Source organism: Athene cunicularia (assembly GCF_003259725.1).
Source record: "Athene cunicularia isolate RWA chromosome 28 unlocalized genomic scaffold, athCun1 chr28_part2, whole genome shotgun sequence".
In the NCBI taxonomy this organism is placed as follows: domain Eukaryota; kingdom Metazoa; phylum Chordata; class Aves; order Strigiformes; family Strigidae; genus Athene; species Athene cunicularia.
Window position 1 is genome coordinate 259,505 of NW_020799140.1, and position 9,519 is coordinate 269,023.

Genomic DNA, 9,519 nt, shown 5'->3' on the forward strand with positions numbered 1-9,519 from the left:
ACCCCCCCCCAAATAAGACCTCAGGACCCTCCCAGACCTTCGCCATGGTTTACACAGACAGAACAAAGGCACAGAGAAGACTTGACTTGCGGATCTCTTTGAACCCCCTGCCCCTGTGGGACAGGATCCCCGCAGTGCCGCAGCACGTCAAACAGCCCCGCCGCTGTTCTGGCAGGAACACGGTGGCTTTTGCAGGCTCTCAGAGAGAGCAGAGCTCCTCCCAAAGCAGGAGCGTGGCGTATAGTGCTTCTCACATGTCAGCCCTTGGGGAGTTCTCTGTCGGTGCTGTCTTGTTCCTTTGGCTTTAGCATGGATCACTCAACCTGCCAGGCAGAATTAGATAAAATATTTGCTCGCCAGCACAGCTAAAATACAGCTGTCTCCGTTCAGCTGCCTCTTCAGAGCCTTCTGTGAGCTGGGAGATAGAGTTTGCAGCCAGGAGTGAGCAGCTGCTTGGGAAAGGGCATCCCGAGTTGTCTGGGGGATCAGGAACATCTCAAAGGACATTGAAGGGTCGGTCCCTGGGGCTGGCAGCAGGAGCAGGGAGCGAGCTGAGAAGGGCTCAGGGAGTCCAAATACTTGGGAATGGAGGAACATGAGAACATGTGGGGGAAGGAAGGGATGTCCCAGAGAGAGGGAGAGGGAGAGGGATCACAGAGAGGGAGGGGAGAGAGGGAGGGTGGGGAAGGGGGCAGGAGGGGAAGGCTCTGGTGCCAGCTCGGGGACGGCTGCTGCCCGCCCCTGCCGGGGAGCAGTGCCCAGCGCTTGGCAAAGGGCCGCAGCAGCGGTTCCTTCCTCACCTACCGAAAGTCTCAACGTCGTCATAGATGTCAGTGTCCCTGTGAGGAAGAAGACGGGGTGCTGTGAGCAGTCTGGTCTCCCACATCCCCCCGATCCTGGCACCAAGGCAAGGGCCAGCTCCTGCTGCTGCATCTGTCCCGTCTCTCCCGACATGTCTACGGGCACCGGTTGTCCACCGCCCAGCCCCGTTCACCCCTGCCCAGCTTTGCGCTTTCCCTGCAGCGATGGGACCCTGCGGCGCGGGGTGAGCACGGCTCTGGCCCCCTCACGCTGCACGTGGATGGTGGCCTCGTCCCGGCTGCTGAGAGCCACGGACAGACCCGGCTGCACAGAGGGGCAGCGCTGGCCCGTTGCGACGTGCAGCCGCAGCACCTGAGCAGGTCCCATGGGAGACACCACAGCTTGGGGCGTGCTCACAGCACCCCAGGGAGTTGCTCCCCGTATCAGAACCTCTGCTGACACCAGAAATGGCAGATTCCACTCCCAGGGTAACCGGCCGGTGCTGTGCTCATGGTCACTGCCCGGCTCGGGTATTTTTGAGTTGGCACCCAATGGCCAGGGCTGGTTTGGTGCTGGGCGTTCACTGGGCAATTGCTACAGCTGGAGAGGGGAGGAAGGGGCCAGGGAAGGAATACTCACAGGTGCAGCATCACAGCCCGGGGCACATAGCCATCTGCAACAGAGAGAGGAAGAGTACGCCAGGTTGTGTCGGGAACCAGGGCATGAGCGGGGTCTCACCCCAGCACCTGCCCCTGCTCAGGACAGGCAGAGTTTAACATCTCACAGGCCCAGGGAGAGCTGGGAGCACGGAGGAGCCCGGCTCTGGGAAGCCAGGCTAGACCCTTGGGAAGAACCTGCTTGGGCTGCACAGGGAACAAGCCTGCCAGGCTGGGTGGCAGCTGGCTGGGAAGAGCCCGAGCCCCATCTCTCTGCCTGGGGCTCTGCAGCCCATTTCATCTGAGCATCCTTCCACGCAGACGTGGCTTGTGCAGCCCGCGCCTACAGCAAAGCCTTATGTGCCGAGCCGGTAGCCAAGAGGCTTCGGGAGCTGCCAAGGCCTGTGGCAGGGGGAGAAGACAAGCCCAGCTAACAGCAGAACTGCTGGTGCTGACTGGGAGGAAGAACTGGACGTTTGTGCAGAAGCGAAGTGGGAACATTTGAGAGCCAGGGTACATGTCAGGGCTGTCTGACAGCAAGGGGATGTCTCCTGCTGTCTACTGGGGTGTGTGCACATGAAGGAATTGTTCCCAAAAGTGTGTGCTGTGATCTGCACTGCAGGCAAAGCCTCAGCCCCCCAGACTTACACCTTCTCTGGCTGTTTCGGCAGAGGATTTGCTCCTGATTTGTGAACTGAATGACATCAAGAATTTCTCCTCGTCTTAGCGGCAGGTTCTTCCCTCCGCCCCTCTTCTCCGTTGCTGCGGGGTCAACCATCATCTGAGTCAGGACATTGATGCTTCCTTTGAACTGAAACGCAAACAGCAGAGCTGCAGCTTGGCAGTTGCCCCAGGGGAGTGTGAGGTGGGCAGCTCCAACCACTCTCCCTTCTGGGAGAAAGCAGATCCCTCTCCAGCCAACGGTCAGCGGGACTGGTCAGATCTGGGGGTGTTTCAGTGGGGAACAGGGCGGGTGTGACCGGGGTAGCAGCTGGTTTCTGCAGAGCACAGCTCCTCTCCGCCACCACGTCGCACCCTTCCCGGGAGGAGAAGGGGGAGCTTGGAGGGATAAGCAGTCACTCATTGCTGCTCACCTTGAATTTCTTCTGGAACTCCCTGTCCACCTTCTCTTCCTTCTTGCATTCCTTAAGTGTCATTGGCTTCACCTTCCAGGAGACTTGGGCTTCTCTGCAGAGTCGTTGAGAGTCAGAGGAAAGCTCAGCTGACCCCCGCTCTGCTCCCTCCCTTCCCCTTCGCCACAGCCCGGGCTGCTGCCCCACCACATTCCTCTGCACCAGCTCGGGGGCTGCTGGGACCCCTGGGCCAGGTTTCAACCTGCCACTTGCACTCTTCACCGCGGACATTTCTAACAGAGACGTTAAACCACCAGCTCTGTCAGAGCAGCAGGAAGCCCTTGGCCATTTTGGGACCCTTAGAAAGAGTAAAAACCCCCGTTACCTCTGTGCAGCTGCCGGCAAGGCAACCCTCTTGGAGGCTCGACCAGCACCTCCACCTGTAAAACCAAACCCCAGGAGAGGTGCTGCTGTGAGGCTGCTACAAGGTGGAGACAGGACACAAGACTGAAACAGCAACATGAGCCTTCTCCTGGGGCCGAACCCTGAGTTTGCCCCCGAGTGTGGCGGGGTCGGGGTTTCCCGTGCCCATTTTACAAGGCAGCAGAGAAACCCATCACCCTCCCATGCACGGGAGCGGCGGGCTCAGTGCGGCTCTGCTGCTGCCCATGGCTCAGTGGGCATCAAGGCTCCCCGAGCTGCAGTGCTCACCCCGACCAGCACCCCGGCCCCTCCTGTACCCACCTCCTCTGGGGCAAGGATGTGCTGGCAGCCAGGACATGGTGGGCAGCAAAATGCCTTGGCCTTTCCTGATCAGCCCAACGGGCTCTACGTCATCATAGATCTCATCTTCATCCCTGTGTGAGGCAGACGGAGATTAGGGAGCCCTGTCGCAGCAACAGCACCGGGGCCAGGGGCAGGATCAAGGCTGCCAGGGGGAAGGTGGGCAACAGGCAGTTGGGCTGCCTGTGCGTTGGGCCCAGGTCTGGGGCAGAGTGAGATGGCAGCTCTGTGCTGCAGGCCAGCAGCTCCTCACAGGGCTCAGCAGCACCCGGGGTGCAGGAGGGGGGCAGCGGGGTGCAGTGGCAGCAACCAGACCTGTGCGGTGATGCGGCCTGGGAAGCACAGCTGCCTGCACAAGGGGCTGCCCCATGTCGGGCTCAGGAATAGGCAGAAGAACCCAAGGATCCTCTTGCTGCTCCCCCTCGTGCCCTTCCCACTGGGTCAGGACAGCCTGGAAGTCACCCGGAATAAACGTGCGGCCTCGGTCCTTACCCAGCCACACTCGGAGCAGTCTGCGGGGGGAACCGCGCCGGGGCTGATGCAACGTAGCCTGGTTTCGGGTAACCTACAGCAAAAAGAGGAACGGGAGGGAGCAGTGAGAGATTATCTGATGCAACATGGCCTGGTTTCAGGTAACCTGTGGTAAAAAGAGGAATGGGAGAGAGCGGCGAGAGATTATTTCATATTTTCTCCTCGACTCTCGCTCACCCTGAGGTCAGAACCGCCCCGGGGCTAGACTTAGTGCAGAGGGATGCGGGGAGATAAAACTGATTGCTCCTCTGGACCTAGTGAAGAGTTTTTACTCCATGTCCCACCTGGGGATTTTCTTCTCTCCCAGCACACTGGGGCATGGCTCGCCAGGGAGCTCACTGGGGGCTTTAATAGATATTTTTCTGTTCTTACATCCCTAATGTTGCTTCCTCCCTGGACCAGTGGTGAAAGGGGCGGAGCGGGGGGGGAAGAGGCCAAAATGAGTATTTTGAATGTGGTGAAAACTCTAAACTCCAGATCTGTACCAGAATCCGGACAAGTCCTGGATATCTCCATGTGCTTAGGAGCATCATCAGCACCTTGTACAATCACCAGAACACCAACATCCCTGCTCAGATCCCATTATTTTTATCACCAGCCTGGTCACCAAACCAACCAGCTGGCATGACGATCCATGGTACCACATTGCAGCTTTGCTGGGTTATTGTACCAAGTAACGCACAGTCATATACCAGGCCCTAAAAATTGTAAGACTTGCCCTAAAAATTAACAAAAATAACCAAACCGGGGTGTTCAAACTTGCTTCGGTACCCATGAGACAATTAAATACTTGAAAACCTGTGGCTTGTGGGACACATGGAGAGCAGATCATGCCCTCCTCTGCCAGGGCCACTCAGCCCAGGGCCAGGGCTGGTGCCAGTGGGTGAGCTCTGGGGGCTAACACGGAATAACCCCCTATAACCTAAACCTGCCAGGTTTTGCAGTTCTCATAAGGAGCGGAAGAGAGTCTCTGCTCTCACGGTTGCCCTCTACCCCGTGTCTGGGCATGAGCCATGCTATAAACAGGGCAGTGAACAAGAACTTAGAGGAGCTGAGCAAGAAACTGAATGTGAAACAGGTTTCACCCCCCAGAGTGCAGAGTGGCAGCTATCAGAAACCGGCACAAATCTGCCTAGATCTGGAAGGCCACTGTGGAGCGTGGCAGGGCTGGTGCTGAACAGAACCATCGTGCCCAAGAGGCACCAAGCCCTGCATCCCACGGGCGGTCAGTGAGGAGGGCACCAAGGCAGCACCGTGCCCACAGCTCTGGCCGTGCCTGGGACGGCTCAGAGGCTCCCTCAGCCTCGGAGGAGGCGGCGTGGCTGGCAGCGTGCGGCCAGCTGCAGAGACCCTCTGTCTGGTGGCCAAAGGGTGTGTAAGTGCTTCTTGCCCGTGGGATGGAGACCAGCTCCGCTTCCCACCAGCCAGCCTTGTCTGCTCCTAGAGCCACATGAGGGTGGACTGGCTGGACCTCCGGAGTCTCTCATCCAGCCTCCTGCTCAGAGCAGAGCAGAGCTGGCCTCGGAGCTAGGGCAGGTTCTTTAGGGCCTGACCCAGGTGACAATATCTCCAAGGATGGAGATACTCATCTCCCTGGTGCTGGCAGCAGGGCTGCACCGCTCTCACAGGAGAGACCTCTCCTAATACCCGACTGGAGCTTCCCCTACTACAGCTCATGGCCGTTGCCTCCAGTCCTGCTCCCGGCCACTCCTGGGAGGAGTGAGTCCTCTTCCCGTGAGGCCGCTGTGGGCAGTGAGAGGACCTCCCCTTCAGCCCCTCTCCTGGCTAAACAAACCTGGGTCTCAGCCTCTCTTCCCCCACATGCTCCAACCCCCAAACATCTTAGTGCCCTGCACGGGGCTCACGCCAGTTTGTCAACATCCCTCATGTTACTTACTCCAACCCTACTCCCTGCAAGCAGCCCAGAGCCTGATACCTGTTGCCGGCCAGGAACAAGGCACTTAGGCCCCTTCGTTTCTTCAGCTGCTGTTCTCTCTCATTCCTTCCCATATGCCATGCCTACAGAAGCCCCTTTCTCACTACCAGCCCCTGCCTCTCCTCAGTGTTTCCATCTCCCAGGAACTCCAGACTCTAACTGGGGAGATTTTCCTTCCTGAACGAGTGGCATCCTCCTCTGGAGGACTTGTAGGTGCCTGGCCGTACCCAGGTGAGTGCTCCTTGGCGGCTCCGTGGCAGGATGGACAGGCGTCCCAGGACATGCAGGTGCACGGAACTTCTCCAGATCCACGACAGGAGGGCGCCTGGGCTTGGCCGGCCTCACTCCCAGCGCCTTGCTGTGAGGCAAAGGCTTCCTCCGAGGTGGAGCTGGGTGCCCTGTCCCACGGGGACTCCCCACAGTGTCCAGGGAGGCTGCGCGAGCCGTGGCAGTAACTGCTGGAGCACCCTTGTCTTTGATAAGCGATCGTGTCTGCTGGGCTGAGTTTCTCGGGGGGGGATTGGAGGTGGCTCCCACCTCCTTGTTCAACACGTCTCCTCCTCCTGGCCTTGCAGGGGCTGGGTGGATGCTGGCGTCTTGAGCAATCCCCTTCTTCAATCGCAGCATCCATTCTGGGGTCTCACCGACAGGATGGGGAGGGAAATGCTGTCCCACACTCTGACCTTTCCTGTGAGACGGAGAAGCCCTGCTGAAGTCCACCCTCCTGGCCCGGGGGGGCTCTGGAGGCGGCTCGCCCTTGGGGCCCGGTGTGGGGGTCTGTCCCGGCTCCCTTGCAGGGGATGCTGCAGAGCAACTCTCTGGCCAGCCGCCCGCTTCAGGAGGGTCTTTCCTGTTCCCTTGGAGCTTTGCCCGCAGGTGCCTCACCACGGCCTCTTTCCCCTCCAGATGTGTCTGTGACCATTAAGAAAAGTTCCAGTTAAAACACCACGGAGGAAAATGAACCCAAGCCCCCCCTGGGGAACACAGTACTTCTTCAACATGGCCTGACACTAAGTCTCCTCTGTGAAACACGGTCTTTGATCAAAGCGGTCCTGGAACGTGTCTGAGAAAGACTGGGCTGTACCAGACTGGGAACAAGTCCCACCATCGTAAGGACACCCAGGAGGTGTTTCATGGAGTCTTTTGGTCTGATCTACCCCTCCTCCACTACCAGGGACCACCAAAACAGAAGGACTGGGTGCGGTATTACACCCTACTAGCAGCAAAGCTCCTGAGGGCAGAATCTGAGATCTAGAGATTGCCCAGGGCTCAGATAAGAGCAACCTGCCTTGCCCTGGTCCTAGTTCCCATGGAGTCCGTGGTGAACCTGGGGCAGTGGGGCAGGAGTTGGTGGGGGAGGCCCCCGGAGCCATCAGCATCCCTCCCTGGAGGAAAACCCAGGGCAGCGCTGCTGAGCCTCACCCTGCCAAAGCCCGCGCGCAAAGGCGGCGGCCAAGGGGCGGCAGACCTGCCCTACTTTTCTGACCAGAGAGTTTCCTGTGTGGCTCACACTGTGAACTGGGACATACTGGCCCCAGTGCAAAGTTGCCCCTGGCTTCCTGAATGACCAAAAAGCACCTTTTATCTGAAGCCTCCAGAGAGAGGCTGCCAGGGGGAGGCCGAATGACATTTGGAAGAAGAATGTGAGGTTTAAGGTACGGCACAACGCTCAGGTGGGATTGGGGTTACGTTTTTTCTAAATTCTCAGATGGAATTTATGGGAGGGATCATCTTACCCTCCCCCATCTTTCTCCCACCCCCTCGTCCCTGGACCAGTGTCCCTTTGCACCGGAGCTGGCTGCTCCCTTGCCCTTGGCAAGCCAGAGGCTTCAATTTTGAAGTTCTCATCCCTCTGGGATTTCAGTTTGGGTTTGTGCTTGCACAATTTTTTTCTTTCACAACCGAAGGGCTAGTATGCAAAGCACCTAGTGCAATATTTCTAGACATAAGTGCTCAAATGTGTATATACCTAAATAAGTGCAAGTTCCCGTCACATCCCCAGGCGGTCACCACAACTTCCCTGGTAAATGCTGCACACGCAGCACTGTGAGCATAGCCTGTGGTAAGGCAGCACGAATTCGCTGTTTCCTGCGCACGAGGAAGTGGGGCTTTCACCCAAACTACTGAAAAAGCACAACTTTTTCCAGATTCCCAAATACGCTGCTGGGATTTGGGGCACCTGAATGGTTCGGAGGTTTGTCACCATCAATTTTGGAACCGCTCCATGAGCTGGGACTTGCACAGAGCCCTCGGGTGTACCTGTGGGTTACAGCACTGCTGTCACCACGATCAATTCCAGCTTTTTCAATATATTTTGCACCGGTGGGTGCTCTCCTAGACTCAGTGGCAGGCTGTGGCCTCCTTCTCTTTCACAGATGTTTACAACCAGCCCGTCACCCAGCAAATCTTGCACTGAGCCCAGGAATGGGTCAGAGATCTTTGGAGCTCCAACCAGCTCAGACATCCGGGAGGACTTTGTCTTCCAAGAGGAGTGAGGGTCTCAGCAGGATCCAGCCCCTTGCAAGGATGCTGCCACAGCCCTTCCAAGCAGGAGACACGGCTCTGCTCCCCGCACCCTGTCCCCAGGTCGAGCACAGCCCGGGTCTGGTTCTTACTCACCATTTCGATCAGCAGATGCTTTCCTGCGTGCTCACCTCCTTTCTCCTCACCAGAGGCATCCAAGCGGGAGGACTTGTACAAGGCGAGGCTCTCCGAAGTCCCCCTCCCCTGAAACCAGAGACTCTTTCCTAACGGTTGGTGAGAAGCTGAATGCAATGCCAGGAAGTCGCTCTACCCTGACCATGAAATAGCAGAGGAGGAGGAGGCGGAGGAAGAGGAGGAGGAGGAGCAGCTCTCAGTGCACTCTCAGCTTGGACTCTGTTGCTGTTGGGGAGCTCGAAGCCCACCCAGTCCTGCTGCCCGTAAGTCTCACCCAGTAAAGAGTCTGGGATTCAGGGAGCGACCCTGGGATCTGAGGGCCGGGCTGCCCTGAGGGCCGGGAGGGCAGGTCACGTTCTTATCTGGCAGTGGCCAACGTGAACCCACTGCAGGTCAGGTCTGCAGAGCCCACGGGCCCTGCCGAGCGTGGAGGCCGTTTGTGGGAGGTGGCACGGCTGAGCTCTGCGGGAGCGCGGGAAGGCTGGGGAGAGGGGCACGGCTTCCAGAGTGTCCGAAACTGGGACATCTGATATGTCGAAGAGCTGACCCCACCGGGAAGGGGTGAAACACCCCCCCGCTTCACTGTTTATTTCCTCGGGCACAGGAAAGGTCGGAGAGGTTGAGTCAAGCCCTGTGGCAGGGATACCCTGGTGAGCTGCGGGCTGGCACTGACATCCCTGCCCGGGGCGGTGTCTCCTCCAGCCCTTTGGTACAATGTCACAGAATCCCCGAGCCATTCGGGTTGGAAAAGCCCCCCGGAATCAGCGAGTCCAACCCTCAGCCCGACTCTACAAAGCTCTCCCCTACCTCACATCCCCCCCAGCTCATCCCCACGGCCCTGAAACCCCCCCAGGGATGGGGACTCCCCCCTCCCCGGGCAGCCTGTTCCACACTGACCACTCTTTGGTGAAACATTTTCTCCTCCTGCCCAGCCTGACCCTCCCCTGGGGCAGTTTCCAGCCGTTCCCTCTTGTCCTGTCCCTGATCCCCTGGGAGCAGAGCCCAGCCCCGGCCTCTCTGCAATGTCCTGTCAGGAGCTGCAGAGAGGGATGAGGGCTCCCCTCAGCCTCCTCCTCCTCAC

At 58.6% G+C, this 9,519-nt stretch overlaps 1 protein-coding gene across 1 annotated transcript; it reads right to left on the reverse strand.

Annotated features, from left to right (window-relative positions):
• Nucleotides 1–124: 124 nt before the first annotated feature.
• PRAM1 (PML-RARA regulated adaptor molecule 1) lies at nucleotides 125–8,620 on the reverse strand. Its single transcript, XM_026865194.1, has 10 exons — nucleotides 8,400–8,620; nucleotides 6,008–6,692; nucleotides 3,806–3,878; nucleotides 3,275–3,387; nucleotides 2,916–2,970; nucleotides 2,552–2,645; nucleotides 2,106–2,268; nucleotides 1,441–1,474; nucleotides 805–839; nucleotides 125–323 (listed from the first exon to the last, which is right to left on the reverse strand). The coding sequence occupies exons 1-10, from the start codon at nucleotides 8,400–8,402 to the stop codon at nucleotides 319–321; spliced, it is 1,260 nt and encodes a 419-aa protein (XP_026720995.1). The 5' UTR covers nucleotides 8,403–8,620; the 3' UTR covers nucleotides 125–318.
• Nucleotides 8,621–9,519: the final 899 nt, after the last annotated feature.

Coding starts and splice junctions, on each gene's coding strand:
- PRAM1 (XM_026865194.1), bottom strand. Junction 3,879..6,007: donor GCCAAGGAGCACTCACCTGG/GTACGGCCAGGC, acceptor TTTTTGCTGTAG/GTTACCCGAAACCAGGCTAC. Junction 3,388..3,805: donor ACTGCTCCGAGTGTGGCTGG/GTAAGGACCGAG, acceptor TGCCTCACACAG/GGATGAAGATGAGATCTATG.